Raw genomic sequence first — 20737 nt, forward strand, 5'->3', positions numbered from 1 at the left:
CCCAGTTTTAGATAATATCGAATGGGTCGAGTAACCCACGGGTATGGATCGAGTAACATGTTTAATAATACTCGACTTATATATATCCAATCCGTTCAAATTTTTATATATTCATTTAAATAAAAATTATCAATTTTACTCTGCCATCCTCTTGAAGATTTTTTTTCCTATGGGATTTTTGTAAATTGCATATTGTTCATATGCAATTTATATGTTAGATGTATATGTGAATTATTGGTTAATTCCATACAATCGCTATGCTTGATATTTGGTTGAAATTGTGATATAAACTTAATTTAGAATTTTTTATTTTTTTATGATTTTACACTTTAAAAATAAAAAAATGGACAAAAAATATTATGAATGAATATAATTATGTGATAGGTCTATGGCGACGGATAAAAGTGTTTAATTTTAGTTACGGTGTCGAGCATGACTTTAGGTTTACCCGGATGTAGAGCGATGTGAGTCTTAGATTCTTCAAAATTGTAATTGATGAATACGAGGGTTTAATTCAACCTAATTTAAGAACATTATTTTAATCATAGATCTAACAACTCATGATTTGTTATGTCAGCATAATAATATATTAGTTATGCATGTGTTGAGATGTATACTTTATGTATTACCTAAGGGCAAAGTCTCATTAATCGAATATGAGATCCTAGTAGGCCCAATCTGAACCCAAGTAGAGGTGTCAAAATGGGTTAGCGGGACGGACCGAACCCATCTTTTAGGTAGAGCCGTCACAACCCACCGATAGACGGGGCGGCCCAATTTTAAAACGGATTGAAAAATTGTCAATTTAATCCACTTATTTTGTATGACGAAATTAAATGAGCAAACTTGACGAATCTAACTGATTTTGATACCTCTAAAGTCTAAACCCAAGCACAGCATCCATAAGCTAGAATCTAATTCAATATTAAATTAAAAGGGCAACATATTTTTTTTTGTATGATATGTATTTCGAGATTAAAAGATATTTAGTTTGTTATGGGGGGAACAAGTACGGTGCTATATCTTAAGTTATATATAATTATTGGTGGTCGACATTTTACCTTATTTATTTATTCAATTATTGGTTGAATTATTAAGAAAAACCATACTTACTTAGGAGTTAGGATAGTTTTTGAGAGGATTTTATCCATAATTAGTCTTTTCTCCCGACTCCAATACGAACTTGGATTATTTTAGATGTAGGTTTGCTTAAAAAAAATTTGTGTTTTAGTTTAAGAAATATAAAATAGATAAATAAACACTAGATTTTGACTTGTTTTATATACAAGTTTTTGTTGATTAAATAATGTAAAATATAAATATTATAAAGAATCACGCGTACTCCATAAACTTTTAAATATTATTTGAATTGCGATTGTGATTTTATTGAAACCAATGAATATAATTGATTTCATAATCAAAAGCAGATGGCGGAATAATTTTCAAAAAAATATGTGGACGGTGAAGTAAAATAGTGAGTCTCTTGTGATTTGTGATGAGAATGTTCAATTCTATCTATATTTACAATAAAAATTAATTTTTTAGCATAAAAATATTTTTTGATGACTCAAATAAGATATTCATCTCACAAATTAACCAATAAAATCGTATCACATGAGTTTTCGTGGAAGTAAAATTATTAGGAAGACATATAAACTGATATGAGTTTGGGCTAAATTGGAAAAATTAAAGTTATGTTGCCATGATCAGAATTATATATATATATATATATATATATATATATATATATATATATATATATGAGTTTGGGCTAAATTGGAAAAATTAAAGTTATGTTGCCATGATTAAAATTATATATATATATATATATTAGATATCGTTTGAAAATAATCCCAGTGAATGGGATAATTAATTGATAATATAATATTACTAATAATTTTGAATGTCTTAAAAGACCCGTCTAATATCGTCTAGACGTTGGACGGTCACCCACCATGTCGATTTTTAGAAAGATGACGCTTCTAGGTGGTGTAATAATATTACTCTGTCGTCTAGATCAATATATAAATTTTTTGAATGATTATTTGACATATTTTATCCACCTAACATATGCTTTTTTAAAACACTCATTATATATAAGCTCAATAATCTCTAATTTCCACACTGTGCACATGTAATTATGGCCGATAAACTGTAGAAATAAAAACATAAATAAACTTAAAAGGTAGTAATTATGGGCGGTAAAATGTAGAAATAAAACATAAATAAACTTAAAAGGTTTCGTTGGAGTAACTATCAATAGTAAATGAAACTTAACTAAAAAGTACAATGCAAAATGAAAATAAATTGTTCAAGGCGCTGTGTAGTTTCGAAATTGGAATAGTTTAGACTTTAGAGTAATTGAACGGTCCAAAATAAATGGGAAACGCAGGATATTGTCAGGAGGTTAAAAACATTAATAATAAAAAAAACACTTTCCTAAAAAATTATCTTGTTTGGTCACGAATACATATTTTAAAAAAAACACTTAAAAAGTGTTTTTAAAAATTTGAATTTCTAGTTTTTTGGCTTTTGTTTTACATTTAAAAATTAAAAATGACAATATTTTTTAATATTTATCCAGACATCAAAATTGTTACTGTTTTTTTTAAAATAAAAATAAAAATACTTAAAAGCCGCAAACTTATTTTAAGCGTTTATTTTAGTTATAATTTCTGAATCCATACTAGCTCTAAATCCGAAAAGCAAGTATAAATATGAAACGTTGAACTCAAGTTAATTTGAGTTACATTATCCTTAAAACTAATTCGTTTTCCGTACGTTGACATTTATACACAATAATTTCCTCATGCATAAATCATAATAAAGCCACCATATATAATTGAGTGCATTTAATTAATTAACTCACTTGGTTAATTAGCTAGGCATACGAAATACCTCCACCAAACATGCAAAATGGTTTTCCAAAACAGCAAGAGGCGGATTAGTCTGGTCGATCAATTTCGATCTTAATCGGTCCAACATTCGATGCATATGATATAAGTAGACTTGATCCTCGCACCCTAGGGTGCGGGGAATCCGTGCACACCCGTGCTCAAAACAATTTCAATTGACTTGAAATTTTCACGGTAGGATCGTTTCAACAATATGAATCCAACAATATATCATATGCTACAAATTTCTATCTAGATGGCCGAAATCATGAAGATGACCAAAAACTATACATTTAACCCTATTTTCGGCCATCTTCACGATTCCGGCCACCGAGATAGAAATTTGTAGCATATGATATATTATTGAATTCGTATTTTTGAAACGATCCTACCGTGAAAATTTCAAGTCAATTGGAATTTTTTTAAGCACGTGTGTGCACGGATTCCCCGCACCCTAGGGTGCGGGGATCAAGTCTCTGATATAAGATCATAATAACTCGCACACAAATCAATGCTTTTATGAGCTTAAAAAAACCAATGGTTTTCTGAATTTTTTTTGCCTTTGATTGGTTCTCTTTAAATTTGCATGTGAAAAGGTTAATATAACTTAACTCGTTTTATGTTGTCGACTTATCATTTAGTTTGAGACAAAATTACAATACTAGTTATATTCAAATGAAACTAAAATCACAAAAAAATTATCGTCCAATTTCCATATGACGTTAAAAAAAATCCTGCTAACTTGATCGGTTAATCCTATAATAATCTAAAATTTTATACAAAATATAAAAATTGGGTATCGACCACTCTTTCTTTTTTTCTTTCTTTCTACTTTTTTTTTCTTACCAGAGCGGGTAGCATCAAGTACACTTCATACTCAGTCAACCAATGTATGCTCCAAGAAAAGCAAATCTTGCTGCCACCCGTTTACCTTTAATATCACTACGATACCTACTTCATTTATTCACCTCCATGTTCTTCCTTTGTTCTTTATAATTAAACGAGTTTGGTCTAGATTTAATAGATTCTAATAAGGAAAACTGATTTTTGGCCGGGTAAATTTGTTTGTTTACGATTTCCATCATGTTATGTTGTTATGAAGTTCAAATCAAATTTCAGTATTTTGATTTTGATAATTTTTAATATGTTTTCATAAATTTGTTTGTTTACGATTTCCATCATATTATGTTGTTATGAAGTTCAAATCAAATTTCAGTATTTCGATTTTGATAATTTTTAATATGTTTTCATTGAAAACATTCACGTGATATTGTACATATCAAAATCAAACTAACATATGAATAACAATGAGTCGTGTCCTGTGTGAAACCCGTATCAGAAAACATAGATGACAATGGGCCGGGTTAAAGCCGGGGTTTAACCCGACCTTGTGTGAAACCCGTCCGGAGCGAGTTAAAATCCGATCAAACGAGTTGCGGGACAGGGAGGGTCCAAGTCAACGGATCCGGGGCGAGTCCTGAGTTTGGGTGAACCCGCCCCACATTATATATATACAAATTTATATAAGTTGATTATAGGCACCGTTTGGTTTGAGTGATAGGATAAGTAATCCATGAATAAGTAATATAATGTAAATTAAAAATAAATAAGAAAAATTAGTTAATACACTATTTGATTTAATAATATATATATTATATTAAATATATTATATATATTTATACATAATATATAATTAAATATGTAATTACATATATTATATATATTTCATTTAATATATATTTATACACAATAATATATAATTAAATATGTACTTACATATTATATATATATTTCAGTTAATATATATGCATGCATGTATATATTATAAATAATAATTCAATTAAAAAAATTTAAAGTTAAAGGTAAGCGGGTTGGATCAGCCAGGTTTTAATGCGGGGCGGGGTTGGGCGAGTCCGGGTCCGATTTTTTCCTAGCGAGGCTCCGAACCCACTCCGTTGTCATCCTTAAACTAACACGGTACTATTTAGTATTTAGGATAATCGAGCTGAGCCAAACTCTTGAAACTTTGTGATTTGTTCGTTCATAATCAAGTCAAACTCGGGTTTTATTTAATGAATATATTCATGAACCACGAGTTTATTCGAACTTTTATCGAACCTAAAAAAAATTAATAAATATAAATTATACATTTAAATATTATTTAAATCTATTAAAAACTACATATGATGTTAAGAGTAAAATATAGTATTTTTATTAAATTTTGTAGTTTGATTATAATAGTATATTTTTATATATTTGTCATTAGTCAAAGTGAAAATATAAATCAAATATCAAAATCATTATTTTTTTAGTCTAAAAGTTGAGTCACGAGCCTACTAACAAACATATTCACAAGCTAACGAATCGAATATCTTAAAGTTCGAGTTTGATTCGTTTATCTTAACGACCCAATTTCACAAACTCAAATGAGTTTTTATCGAATCTAGCTTTAAATAACTCATGAACGACTTGATTCATTTACATCTCCAATACTATTAAAAGAATAATGTCACATAAGAAAAAAGAAAGAAAAGAGAAGAAGAAAGAGACTAAAAAAAAGAAAGATAATAGATACGATCAAAAATATCATTTTTCCATCCCGACCCAAAAATTGGACCACAGTACCGAGTACCAAAACATAAATGATGGGCGCCCACAGGGCCATAGGCGAGTTGGTAAGGCCTGAGGTGACGTGGGAAGAAATTTCCAGCGTTGCGGGTTCGATCCTCGTGTGGAGCATATTCCTCATTGAAATATTTGGGGGTATGCTCTGGGGGTTGGACCATGTTGTTTCCTCCCTCAGGTCCCTGCCTACTCGTGCATATCCCTCGATTTAACCCCGCATGAGCCAATAGGCCTCTGACTCATGTGGGATGGGTGCCCTTCAGGTCAACCCTTTTTAAAAAAAACATAAATGATGGGAGGAAAAATGCTCACTGCTCATGTTGATGAATGGAACCCACACTCCTTTAATGCTCATCTTCTCCTTCTCCTCCGCTCCTCTACCCTCTATAAATGCTCACACTTGTCCTACAACTTCTCAAGATTTTTTCTTACAGATTTACAAGTTACTTGCTCGTCGATAATCTGCATCTACATTGCTACTTACACAGTAAACAAGGGATCACTTGGGTTTCTGCAAGCATGTTAATCCATTTTTCGGCAGTGAGACGTTGGTTCTCTCGCATTCTGTGGTGGGTTGCGGCTGAACTGCGTGGTTTCGCATCTGGGCTGGTCTTTGCACTTCTGAAGAACTTTGCTGTGGCTATAGTCACTTGCCTTTTTGCTTTGGGTACGTTCCTTTGTTTGCTGTATTATTATTAGTTTTCACCTGCGGGTTTTTCTGGTGGACACACTCGCGAATAAGGTTGTGATTTCTGCTTCGTGTCCTGGAAAGCAATGGCTTAGTTTCGTGAGGTTCAATATTCACACCAGATGCTTGATGAAAGTTGTCTGCCTTGTTATCGTTTCAGAATTAAGACTTTTTCTTCTTTCTGGATTATTTGTTTGGTTCAGCTGATTGTCCATGAACCACGTCACGTGTGTTGTTTTCTTCTCAATATTTTTATTGGGATTTTATTTAGGCGGAGCTAGCGTAGGTTCAATCAGTGGAGCACTCAAAGGCCAGACTACTGAAACTGGTTTCTTACGTGGAGTCGGTGTTGGAGCAGTGACAGGGGCTTTTACTGGCGTCCAATTGATGGAACTTATACTCAATGGAGAGCCATTTTCCAAGGTAATACTTATGTGCTTGCTGTCCTGTGACTAATGCCAATGCAGTATTTTAATTGACGGGCTGTGTTAAAAAAGTATTTATTTACCAAAATTAATCACGAAGACTGGAACTTTTTCATGTGAGACGGTGAGGTTAACGTGACTGTGAAGGTGCCGTGCTATGCTGTATTTTCTTCTTGTAAAATTTGATTGGAGGAAGAAGTAATTAGTTGGCACTGTATTAGGCGTGTTAGTGTTGTTGCTATAGATGATGAAAATCCTAATATTGATGGTTCAGAGACAGCTTGCTTAGTTTGAAAGGCTTTTGGCATATTTTTTTACTGAAATGGTCAAAAGATCATTCCAACTCCACAAGCTGTCACAATCCATGAAACTTTTCCGATACCAATATTCTCAATCTATAGAAAGTTAAGATAATCTTTTCCTAAAATGAGCATCCAACGGATATCAGTAATTGGTTTTTAGGCCGAGGATTGAAAATTCCTGTTGTCAAAACCTACAAAAAATGCGGTGACTCTTGCGGAAGATGCCTAAGATTGGGTGGCGAAAATTGAATAGATGGATGTAGTACAGGGAACCCAGTTGCAGGGGGCAGTGGATTCTTAGAAATAACGATAATAAATTGAAAAATAGAGGTCCTTCTAACTCTGATCTACTGGCAGTCTCATTAATGGAGGAATGGGTGTGAGGGTCAATTGGTGTGAGGACAGCTTTATATTGTTTAAATATCCACTAGAAATATTTTGTTGTGGGGGTTCACAAGGTCATGCTCACTTATGTTATCACTTGAAGTCCTGGCTGATGGAGAGACTTCCATAATTTGGAACCTGAATTCAGTGCTAGAACGCGTGATTCAGTGAGTATTACATGTGTTGTGATGTGACAATGGACACATATACTTGAATTAGTGCGCAATTTGAAATGTGGCACTCCGTTCCTTGCACAAGATTTCACTGACATAAAAGGATGCTTTACTCATTCCTGAACCCATTTAGATCCTGTTTATTGATTGTTAAATGCAAAGTGATTATTTTCTATTGATAAATTGAGGACAATGAATGAAGGCAATTGGTTTCAACTCAAAACTTGTGTTTCAGGTTGCATTCATATGTAGTCTGGTAAATGGAAAGATATTTATGGAATGGGTGAGTCCTGCTGTGCTGAAAGCTTATCAATGGCAGGCAAGTGATTATTTGATATGCTATGTCTGTAATCTGTTTTTTTCTTTGTTTGTAAGTATAATGCCAAACTATCAACTTGTAGAATAATTAATATGAAACCTTATTTGTTTCAGATTAGTACCATGGAGACAGGTCTGAGAGAAATATCAGACATTTTTGAGGTCAATACGATAAGAGGATTGGCTCAAGATACAATCAAGAAGTTACCAATCTACAAATTCGATGCCATAGAGACGACTACGTCTTTTTCAGAGACTAGTTGTGCAATTTGCTTACAGGTTAGGTTAGCTATCAGTTGAATTGAGTCTTGTCCTCATGAGCAATGTTAAAAAATTAACTGAAATATAATAAAATATGTGCTCCACTTGGTTTTTGGGATATTTACAACAAAGTTCATTCTACATAACTGAAGGAGGATAAAGTATTGAGATAAACACAAGGTTAAGTTTCTCAAAAAACTTGCGAGAATCAGAAACATAAATACCAGTATATCACTTGTAAAAAGTTTGGTTTCTCTGCTTGAGCTTAGTACTTCTCCGTCATGTTCAAACTCTCTTGTAGGTTTTTTAATCGTTAGCCACAATAACCTAGAACCATATAACATTTCATGGATGATGTTAAAAAAGTTATCTGCTGGAGTTACTTGTGTAGTCCAACTTTGTAAGTGTATACAGCATAGTGTTTGAGACTTTCATTTCTCGCATATCATCCTAGGATTTGAAGAATGGAGAATATGCGAGAGTTCTGCCAAGCTGTAGGCATTTCTTCCACCCACACTGCATAGATGAATGGCTTACTCGGCAAGGGAGTTGTCCGATTTGCAGAAAAGACGTCTGATGGGTTATGATAGATGAGACAAATCAAAAAATTTCCAGCTTAAAGAAAAATTATGAGGGCAGCAAATAGGTGAATATGGTAAAACTGTACACTCACAAGTATTTTGAAGGGAGTTGTATCGTGGATTTTGTTGATAGTATCATGACTATTTGTCTTGTATGTGGAGAAAGGATATCTTATCTGAGCAAATGAACTATATTTATAGATTATGCTACTTCCTTCAGGCTTCATGTTCCAATGTTTGTGTGGGGGAAAATGATTTGAATTTCTGACTTTCGTAAGCTAGAGATTTCTTTACTCGAAAGTCAAAAGTTTTGTGGAGACGAATGCCTATTTTATATACTTTTCACAATGAACTTTCATTTGATCACAAAACCATTGATATGAGCATTCACGGGGTTGTCCGAGTTAGAGTAAACGAGCGTTTGATTGATGATTATGGGTTAGATTCTCATTATCAATATTTTTTTGCGCGTTGCACATTTAGTACAATTTATCAGATTAGCGTGATTTGCAGGTTATTGCGTGGGTTAACTAATGTTTATTGTTTATGTTATGTTTCATTGTGGTCTCATTCCAATTTGAAACATCTCGAAAATTAAAACCAAACATAATTTCACATTAAATTACGAAATTTAAACTTTGAAGCCTTGATTTAATTTTTTTTATGGTTATTACATGAATTTACTAAACAAAAATTTTTCGTGAGAGCGTCTCATGAGTTGATTTTGTGAGACTAATATCTTTCTTAACCTGATCCATGAAAAATAAATATTTTTATGTCAAAAGCATTACTTTTCACCAACATGGATCGAATCGATATATTTAACACATTGTGTCACAAGAAACTTTATCTTTACTAAAATAGTCGTATTTTTATATGTTACTAACTTATTTTGTATGTTTATTTAATCAAATATTTTATCCTGAATTTCGACCTTTGTAAGTGTTAGTTGATTGATGATATAGATTATCACGCTTATTATGCTGTTATTAGTGATTTAAGGGGGATATGAACTTTTTCCGATATCAAGTTATTTTTGAATTTTTTTTTAAAAAAAATCTATATGATTAAGCTTGGATTTGATCTTGTACACGCAATCATTCAATTTTATTAAAAATAATATGAAGTGTAATTTGTCATTCGTTACTCTATGTTGTCAAATTTAAATTTTAATTCGTTATATTTGATTCTTTTTTTTTTGGTACTTTTAGTTTTTTTTTTTAAACAAACTGTAATATAATTGTACTGAAAACTGAAATCGCCAAAAAATAATTATATAAGATAAAAAAAAATTCGTTTGCCAAACATTTAATCAATTACATCAAACAACCAATCCCACTTTTATACCATTTATTATTATCGTTTCAGAAAAATGTTGTACACTAAAGACGTGAACCTGTTAATGGCTGGCGGCACGGGCTTCTTCCAAATAAAATTCACACAAAGAGTAAGTGATTTAATGCTCCTTGTTCTCTCACGTGAGGACCCAAAAAATTCAAACGAAGGGATGCTCTAATTATGAGATGGAAGGGTGAACTTGTTTCTCAAATTATACCTACTAACAACCGCGCACATGAGTTGCGTGTGTAACGTAATACATCAATATTTCGATAAAGTGGACAAAATAGAAAGTTACTCTGCGTTTAAGGCAATAATACACAAGTAAAATCTTGTTTCAAGGGGCTCCTCCATAATAACCAGAGGGCAAATACATCCACCTTCGATAGTCAAGGCGTCCAACAATCACACATCACCAAATACTGAGTACACTTTTCTTGGCTGCCCCAATGAGTTCGATGTTCACTCTTCACCATTTCTTAGATTACGAGTTGGGGCCATTGCAGATGCCAAGACTAGTTCATATTGTGCATGCACACGACTCACTCAGCATCGAACGAGCGGGGGGCAGTTTCAATGTGGTTTGAGAAGAAACTAGTCCTGTAGTTGCTTCTAAATTTTCTGCTTTAAAACCTGGCGCAACTGGGTATTTTGATTATCCATCCTCGCTTCCAAAAGTTTGGCCTTTAAACTACTCTTCTGCACACCAAGCGGCCATTCAATGCATCCTTTCCTCCCTTGAGTCACCTGTGGATTTCCTGCTAGAGTCGAGCTCAATTGTTCAGCCAAATCCAGTGGACTACGACGATCTGGAGATGTAGTAGCTCCATCTGAAAGCCTCCCTTTCATTCCATCAGCCGACAAGATTTTATGACTATCGCTGTTGTTGCTCAGGTGTGATCTCCATAACCTAGAAATAGACGAGGCCTTTTTCGAGTTTCTTGTTGGCACCAGAACAACTTCATCGACGTCCATGATCTCCTCCCTGCTTCTCGAAATATTTCTGGCTTGAAAATGCTTACTGACAGAAGGATCGCTTCCATCGGGGGAATAACTTGAGCCCTGATCCTCGACATGGCTCGCAGTTTCCCACTCACTAGTATCTTCTTCTAGTTCACCACTTTGACTCATAAAAACGTTGGAAAGTGCACGAGCACCATCTTTAACAAGAACTCCCACTCCAGGACTCACTGTGCGGATCTCGGAGTCATGGCAAGGACCGTATCCAAGACATGGCTCAGCCTCCATCTTGTTGGATTCTCCAAAATTATCTTCAAAAACAGAGAAGATATCATCAGAACTCGGGGGCTCGTACCTTAATTCCCTAACATCTTGTATGTTGACAGAGCCAGCAGCCTCACAGAGCAATTCTGCTCTTTTTATTTCCCCCATATTGGAAATTGTTCTTCTCGAATTCAGAAGGGTCTGAAGATCGGCTACTAGCTTGTTCATCTGCACATACTTCTCTTCAAGCATAACCTTTGCATCGACCAGCTTCATTTGCACTCGTTCCTCACGCCAAACCTCAGCCATCTGCAACATCTTTCTCTCTTCTTCCACATCCTCTTGAACTTTCATCGATTCTCTCTTTGCTGCTTCAACTTCATCCCTGTCGTCTCCGATTTCTTTAGCAAGCTCATCACAGACCTCCTCGATCAGTTCCCTAGCCTTCCTCTCCTTTTCACTTTGTTGCATATAGCGCTTTGCAGATAACATAGCTTCAGATAACTGATTTACCAACTTGGAATTGGCCATCTCAAGCCGCTGCCTGGTTTTCTTTTCTTTGCCTAACTCAGCCTTCATATCGTGTAAATATGCACGGATTTTTTCATGTTCTCTACTCCGCCAAGCAGCCCTTTCTTCACTGAGTTTCAGCAAGAACTGCTCAAGTTTCTTTTTAGAGGATCGACGCTCAGTTTCAAGCTCACTTATTCTGGCTCTAGCATGCTCAAGTTCTCTCTCAAGGGCAAATATCACCAAACCAGAATTTTCCCTATGGTCATTGCGCTTTGGTTGGCCAAATACCCGCTTCAACTCATTAGACTTTTTCAAACCAACAGGATCCCACTTTGTCACTCCCTCGGTCGGAGAGTTGGGAAATTGAGACGACATGCCAAACTGCAAGAACCAAAATTTCTAAATTGCATAAAACACTAGAAATGTCAAACCGAAGATAAGTTCTCTGGAAGCATCAAGGCAGTAGACAATGAATATTGCATTGCATCTCATGTCGACTAGAATCAAAATCGTTTAACAGATCCTAAAAACATTTCCATATCTATCTTCATTGAAACTATATTCAAAAAAGATACAAGGCTATATGAAAACACACATTAGAACAAACGAATGCAAGTATCTGATAAGATGGAATAAGTACGGACCTTTCTAAGAGCAGAACCAGAACCACAATGCTGAATGTGAACCAAATCGTTGCCGTCAGGACGATGCACTGCGTCCACATGATGAACACGGCCACCTCTTGGCTGCAGGTAAGAATCGAGGCCATTAAAAATCACCAATTTTCATCATACAAACTCATGAAAATAGTTCTTTAATTCAACATGTACCATATAATTGCAGGGACAGTTCAAGAAAATCTACTTTAAACCAAACGCGAATGCGGCAATAAGAAGTCAAAAACTCGAATTTCAGACGTTTAAATCAGAAATGATGAATGGATTTCAGTAAAGAAATTCCTCAAACCGAATACCTTAGCTCCCAAACTGTGGCCACCATGACTCGGATACTCCGGCAAATGCAGCCTCCGAAGTCCCGCGGCCAGTTTCCTCGCCGACACGGCGGCCCTATCTTTCCGGCAACTGCTCAGGCCAGCATCTAGAGACGATTTCTCCTCCGCCACCGAATCATTCTCGTCACCAATTGCATCAAGCTTCCATCTTTGAATAGGGGTTTCTGGGTGGCTGCCCCGTTTGGCAGACGGGTTCCCAACTCCCCTCTTCAACAACACACCGATGCCGGAGTTCTTGATTCTCCGGCGAGGCCACTTGCGGGTAAAAGTGGACTTGTGGGAGAGATCTGATGGATGTGGGGAGTCCAGTGAAACTTGAGGAAACTTCGTTTCTTGGACGCTGGCTCTTCCTAAGGTTATCTTCATTGTTTCCGCTGCTTTTCCTCCGCCATTACACGCAGATTCCTCCTATAATAAGTGTGAGATTGTGGGGTAGAGTGGGAGGAGGCCTCGTTCAATCGCTCGCAGGTAAAATTAAATTTGCAGTGCATATTTTGGTGACATAAACATCTCCTCAAACAACATATAAGATGTAAATGTAAATCGTTTCAAAAAAAAAAAAAAAAGATGTAAATGTAAATGGAATTTATTACATGTGCAGTGATATTATGATTTAAGGGCAATTTGCTAAAACATTCCAAGTGCAAACATGTTTTGCTTTGAGTTTCCTAGGCATAAAATGTGGTACAAAATAATATAAAATGTGGTACAAAATCATACAAGATGTGGTACAAATTAACAAAAATTGTGGTACGAAAAAGTGGCTAAGGAGTGCAGAGCAAAACATGTTTGCATTGGAGATTTTTGAGCAATTTGCACATGATTTAATTCCCTTATTATATTGTTATTATTATTATTATTACAAGATTTTGATTTGCCCTTAAAAAACACAATCACAAATGTAATGTCTTTTTTTAGTTTTACATGTTACACACTAGATTATTCCTTTTTTTTTTTTTTTTTGCTATAGGCATTTTTCATTATTTTTTTCCATATTTATTAATAAAATATTAAATATTATTCGTAATAAAGTTTTCATAATATAACCCATGTTTTTATTAGTTATATAAAGAATATTTGTCAGTTAAATTTTTTTTTTTTTCTAATTGAGAGATTAAATTGTTATAATTGAAACTTGAATCGAAAACTTTGTTCTAAATTTGAAACTTTGATGTTAGATAAGTTGTCAGTCATAACTCATAAATATTCATTAATTTTAAGAATGTATAAAAAAAATTGGGATGTAACTATAAATTGGATAGAAATTTTTTGTTTTAATAACATAATTTATTGATATTTATATTTCTTTTACAAGATATAGTTTAAACTTTAAAATGAAATAAAATAATTTTTAAGCCACAATAAAAATAAAATAATATGGTATAGAATATTATTACAAGCATAAAATGTTGAGAAACTTGATTTTATAATTTTGAAACAACGCATAAACTAAAGTGAAAATAAAACTAATTATAAGTTTAATTAAAAATATTTATAATATTTATTTTGTGTATTTTCTAAATTTAAGGATATTGACAATTTTACCAAACATTTATGTTCTATGACTATATATGTTTATTGGACTTTTGTTTAAAAAAACCATATTTATTTATTGGACATAAATAAATATATGCATATGATGTATTAATGATATGGTACTGTAATCTATTGGAATCAGCCACCAATGTTTGAAGTGTTTAATTTGTTTGAAATTTTCAAAAAAATGTAGATATGAATGTACCACTTTTCAATTACATATAATTAACAAAACTTTCAAATGTACTTAAACATAAATTAAACAAGCAGGTGAATCATTGTTTGAATATAAACAGATTAGTGAACCTGAGAATAACTTGATGATTTGAATAAATATATAAACATTTCAAAAAACAACATTGCCACCCTACTATTACTAATATGGACTAGCAACGAAAATATTTTTATTTTCTTGTTTATATAATTTTTTAAAAATATAAATCGCAAAAAAAATTAATTAAATAAAAAATAATTATCATTTAATTAACAAAATAAGATTAATTCTTATTCAGAATTAAGTGCGATGAAGTATGCACCTATATAGTAAATAGTGACAGATTATTATATTTCAAATAAAAATATCCACATTGCGATAAAGCAAAATTATCAATAAATTTCCAATAATTAACAAACATACGTTCACTGCCACTCCCCATGTCTCTCTTGCGATAATATTATTAATTTACAGCGGTTGGCCTGCTTCAATTAAATTAAAAATGAAGTTTAAATTTGAATTTTGAAATACATTGTCACCGCATGATTCTTCGAGGAAATTGAATTAATTTATTTAGTCCATTCTCCACAATTATTAATTTAATTAATGGCATTTACTCTATTTTATTTATTAGGCCATTGCCCCCACATTCCAATTATTAAATAAGGATTTATTTATTATTTGATAAAATTATTATTTTTTATGTAGGTCATAGTTATTAGGATCATCTTTATTTTCTCAGGTTATTTTTTTAATAATAGATAAGAGGGTTTCACATATATATTTTTTCATAAGATAGGTTGATTCGTCTATATTTGTAACGAAAAGTAATATTTTGAACATAAAAATAATATTTTTCACCTTGAATTGAACAAAAAATTCGTTACAAAAAATTAACACGTAAAAATGTACCATAAGAGTTTGTTGTATTCTTTTCATGCATTTAATGCGGCGGTCGGCAACGTTTGTGTTCACGAAGATATATATAATTATATATATATGTGGTTAAATTTGTTAATTGTTTTTTAAAATAAAAATTATCAAAATGTTATTTTAAGGACAAAAACTTATATAAGACGGTATTGAAACGGATCTCTTAAATGAGTTATCTATTAAAAAATATTACATTTTATATCAAAAATATTACTTATTATTATAAATATGGGTATAATTGAGCCGTCTCATAGATATTATACTAACAATACATCAACAATAAAATATTTATTCTTGTATGCGAGACGATCTCGATATTTCACCGACAATGATTCACAAGATGCACAAGTAATTTGGACCGGTTAAATTTTGTTAGCCATATTTTTTTGGGGCCAGGCCAGCTTGACTTGAGCATAGTGTCTAAATTAGTGGGAATTTGGGTCAGACTTAAGATTTTTCAAGCCCAATTACTCCAAGCCCAGACCAGTTTCGAATTGCATTTAATGGATTAATGATGGACCAAGCGAGTCCAAGTGTCCCAACAGGTAATTACGATGTGAATTTACAAATAAATTTTTTTTTACTACATCTCTCTTGCAATACGATGTTACGAATTTTTATTTCTAAGTCGAGTTAACTATGTTTTCTATTTATAATAAAAAATAATAATTTTTTTGCATAAAAATAATATTTTTCATGATTGAACCAAGTAACAGACTCGTATCACACAACTGACTTATGATACCGTCTCAAACTCTCACGGGAGTTATTGTGTTTTTTCCCCTTCTATTGACAAATCCGTTTGTCGGTGACCGATGCAGTTGCAGAATTATTATGATGTATCAGGAAAAATAATAAATCTCATTTTTCGCAAGGTTAAGAATATGCATGTCTACAATTTGAAAATAAAAAATGAGAAGATAGAATTTTTTTTTAAAAAAAAATCATGCTAAAATACATTGTCAGCTTATTTTATAATTAATTACTCAACAAGTTTTATTGACCGTTAATGTTTCTCATGTGATCTCCTATAATTAGATGATAAATCAGAAGATAACGATAGCGTAATTATTTTTTAACTTATAAGTTATAATATTGAAAAAAATTGAACGTTGAAGTTCATTATTCACATCCCACTGAGTTGACTAATTATTTTTTAACTTCTACCTGAATAATTTGTGAATGGTCAAACTCAGAGAAAAGGCCTACAATGCAGCATTAAATAGACAAATTAAAAAAAGGATAAATAGGTAAATAAATAAATAGATAGATATTAATAGCTAAATAGCCAGGTAAGTAAGTAATTAAGTAAGTAAATAAATAAATAAATAAATAAACAGTATCTCTATGTATAAATAAATGTCTTAATATTTGCTGGTCACTGTCAGAAGATAATCTTCAGATAGAAGACTTTAGTACATGTTTCTTGCGTGCATCATATATTAAATTTCACGAGAAATGCGAGGCTTAATATTCTATTGCTTCAAAAAAAATATTCTATCGCTTCACGTAATTAATCAAATACGTACCTTTTGACCATTTCCAAAAATTAGTTTAGTAAAACTTGAAAAAATGGGTTAAATATAAACATATTTATAACTATCATTTAAATCTAACAAATATACCAATACATATATCCTATTACATCTATACAATCTATACAATATTATAAAGGTTGAACACTATATACAAACTGTTTTGGTTGATTAATGACATACCAATTTTTTTTTTTATCACTTTTGCCCTTCATAACATAATGTTATATTTTTTGAGATTTTAATTTTGAGATTTAAAATTTAAAATTAGGCTAACAAAAAAAGGGTTGTTAACTTTATTGCCATCGAATGGAGAGAAAACAAACTCTCAATTTTCTTTAAGGAGAATTACGTGAAACGTGTGTGCAAAAGACGCTAGTATATAGAATGCTTTTCCAATTATAATTGAGAACAATAGAGTAGTTTTACATATATATAAATATACATATTTTTTAAAAAAAGATTATTATAACCGACTAGACCCTGTCTCAAATGTTAAATTTTAAGGATAAAAGTCATCGGCCGGGTGTGGGGATATTTTTGTTAACATGGGCCAATTAATTTTCGTCACATGGGTCCAGAGTGACACCCTTACATATTCAACCCCATGTACATTTTGGCAAAACTTTGTTATATACAATTAAATAAAATCCTCACATACATCACACGAAATTAATTTCTATGTTCTAAGTATCTCCAATATGGGCAACTGCATCGTCAAGGAATCCTCCATGCAATGGGGCGGCGACGACTGGGGCACGTCCCTCGCACGTGAATCCAGTTTCTCCGACGATAGAACCAAGAATCGCTATGCTGAAACAGAAAGAACAAGTCTTCTTGGAGTTTCGTCACCACCTAAAGCTGAAGGAACTAAGGTGAAGATAAGAATCTCAAAGAAGCAATTGTCGGATCTGTTAAGGAATGCCCAAGTTGAGGGATTATCGGCACAGGATGTTTTGGCCCAACTGGTGGACGCCGGAGATCGGTTCGAGGCCCGTCGCCCGTCGCCGCCTGCAGCCTTACAAAGCATTCCCGAATCATGAGTTTTAGGTAGGGTTTATTATTATTTTTTCTTTGGTTGACTACAAATTAAATCATGTTGCAGGTTTATTATAGGGACGGAAAAAGTTTTCTATTAATATTTTTTATACATTATTTATCAGTGTAAAGTTGAGCGAAAATTTAGCCGAAATGTAGTCATGTTTGTGTATAGGTGGAGATGATGGTTTGCTTGATGGATATTCTATTTTCTACTTTGAATATATATATACATATATAATAAAAAGTTATTTTATGGTGCCCAACTCCTATGCCCAACTCTATGCCCACCATGTACAATATGTTAGTTGACCAACACAATTGATGAGTTAACTTATCACATATTGTACATGTTGGTGGGCATAGGAGTTGGGCACCATAAAAGAACTCATAAAAGAATTCTATATATATATATATATATATATATATTATAGTGTGTGAGTATATTCATCTATGTATATGTAATATATAGTTATGTATACAAAAATCTAAATTTTGGTATCTTAACAGAAGGGAAATTAAATACCCAATGTTAATTTATACTTTGTTAATTTGAATTTTACAACGATTAGTTTTAAGGTAGTACTGAGAGAGTTTATAAGAATTATTTTTCCGTTTTTCTTTTAAAAATTTCACAAAATTTAAAATTTTATAAACAAAAAACTGAAAACTACTTCTTATTATATAAACTAACCTAATAATGACCGTTGATGATATTAAACTATATATATGTGGATATATAAATTATTGTTCTTCAACCTGTGAGGACTAAATAAAATAATAATAATTAATAATAATAATGAATAACGAGCCAAAGTTCTATTTTTTTAACTAATGTGCATGGTTTCCGTATTTAAATTTGTTCATGATCACGATCAATTATATAAAAAAAACTCATTTTTAATTGTTTTTTTATTTAATTAATTGAAACTTGAATCGAAAATTTTATTCTTAGATAAGCTATCAGTCATAACTCATAAATATTCATTATAAAAAAAATTGGGATGTAACTATAAATTTGATGGAAAAATTGCAAATTTAGTCCTATATGTTTGTCACATTGCGATTTTGGTCTTCTATTTTTTCACATTTCAGTTTTAGTCCGGCATGTTTTGATTTTTGTCAATTTTGGTCTTTTTTATTCAAAAATGCTTACGTGGCACTGTACACGTCAGCTCCATATCAGCACTGAATTGGTGTCACATCAGCGCCACGTCGGAAAAAGACTAAAATTGCAAAAAAAAAAATAAAGATAGCGGACTAAAACTGAAATCTAAAAATATAAAGGACTGAAATGACAAAGTGACAAACATGCAGGACCAATGACGTAGATTAAAGTGATATTGAAAAGTTTATAGGGCTAAATATATAATTGTTGAGAGGATGCTTCTTGTTGTGCCGGAGGAGGTGGCGGGGCAGATTATTGAGGTCCCGATTCAGCCGGTTGGGAATGATAGAGCTATTTGGAAGAAGTCAAATTCTGGTAGATTCTCTGCAAAGTAAGAATGGGATTTGGTTCGACACTCTAAACCAATGTTTGGGTGGTTTAATGGTTGTTGGTCTAAGCTTCTGAGAACATCTATTTCGATTTTTTGTTGGAGGTGGTACTTTAGGCGGTTGCCGGTTGATGATATACTCCAGAATCGAGGGCTTTCTTTGGCTTCTATTTGCCAATGCTGTTGAGGACAAGAGACTTTTGATCATTTATTTTTTCATAGTGTTCCTTCGGCTACGGTTTGGAGCCATTATGTACGCCAGTTTGACATTCAAAATCCTTTGGTTTTTGATAATTGGAAGGTGGATTCCGAGTGGAGGAATGAAGGACATATTAAGGAGATTTTACCTTTTCTGATCGTATGGTTCCTTTGCAAAGTTAGGAATGCGAAGAAGCATAAAGGAATCCTCTCTTTTCAATATTTTTTGCACAACAGATATTGAGCCCGTTTGAGAACACTAGATAATTTAATAAGAACATTTTTTTTAAAAAAAAGCATTTTTTTTATTATTTTAGTGTTTGGATGAGCTTCTAAGTGCTTTAAAAAGCACTTAATTAAGCTATAATTAAGGCTTTTTTAAAAGCCCAAAATTTTGGCTTTTTTAAGTGCTTTTATAATTTTATTTCTAGATAAATGCTTTTCATTTGTTTATCCAAACACAAATAATATTCATGCAAACACATCATCAATTAAATAAGTGATTTTCATTTGTTTATCCAAACACAAAAAAACTACATAACAGAATAATATCGAAGACTCCATTAAAGATGGAGAGAAAAACATATCTTCAATAATATGTTGTGAATGATACAATACCAAAGAAAACAAGCAGTACACGTGAGTGTCCACACGTGTATCACTAACTATTTATTATGACTAAATATGACTTAATCACAAAATCTAATCCTAATACGACCCCTCAAGATGAGGAGTGAATATTGTGAACTCCCATCTTGGATAGAAGAAAACGAAACTGACTTGGCAACAAAGCTTTGGTAAAAAAATCAGCAACTTGAAGTGCAGATGAAACATGAAGAACTTTGAGAATTCCAGCCTGAATCCGTTCCCTCACAATGTGGCAATCAATCTCAATGTGCTTCGTTCTCTCATGGAAGACAGGATTTGAAGAGATGTGAATTGCAGCTTGGCTATCACAATATAATACAGCAGGGCCGTTATGTATTATACCAAAATCCTTCAAAAGAGATATAAGCCATGTGACTTCACACGTAGCAGCTGCCATGGCT

The 20737-nt window shown here is 32.7% G+C and overlaps 3 protein-coding genes across 3 annotated transcripts; 2 read left to right on the forward strand and 1 right to left on the reverse strand.

The window, feature by feature from the left end:
- The first annotated feature begins 5860 nt into the window (after positions 1-5860).
- On the forward strand, positions 5861-8945 carry LOC140878454 (NEP1-interacting protein-like 1). Its single transcript, XM_073282059.1, has 5 exons — positions 5861-6186; positions 6479-6630; positions 7727-7810; positions 7924-8088; positions 8525-8945. The coding sequence occupies exons 1-5, from the start codon at positions 5910-5912 to the stop codon at positions 8645-8647; spliced, it is 801 nt and encodes a 266-aa protein (XP_073138160.1). The 5' UTR covers positions 5861-5909; the 3' UTR covers positions 8648-8945.
- Positions 8946-10173: 1228 nt separating this feature from the next.
- On the reverse strand, positions 10174-13207 carry LOC140878446 (uncharacterized). Its single transcript, XM_073282052.1, has 3 exons — positions 12700-13207; positions 12371-12472; positions 10174-12107 (listed from the first exon to the last, which is right to left on the reverse strand). Exons 1-3 carry the CDS (start codon positions 13102-13104, stop codon positions 10602-10604), a joined length of 2013 nt encoding a protein of 670 aa, XP_073138153.1. The 5' UTR covers positions 13105-13207; the 3' UTR covers positions 10174-10601.
- A 4450-nt stretch (positions 13208-17657) lies between these two features.
- LOC140870748 (uncharacterized) lies at positions 17658-17999 on the forward strand. Its single transcript, XM_073273145.1, has one exon. The coding sequence runs from the start codon at positions 17658-17660 to the stop codon at positions 17997-17999; it is 342 nt and encodes a 113-aa protein (XP_073129246.1).
- The last annotated feature ends 2738 nt before the right edge of the window (positions 18000-20737 follow it).

The sequence above is a fragment of the Henckelia pumila genome, chromosome 1 (genome assembly GCF_033568475.1).
Source record: "Henckelia pumila isolate YLH828 chromosome 1, ASM3356847v2, whole genome shotgun sequence".
Taxonomy (NCBI): Eukaryota; Viridiplantae; Streptophyta; class Magnoliopsida; order Lamiales; family Gesneriaceae; genus Henckelia; species Henckelia pumila.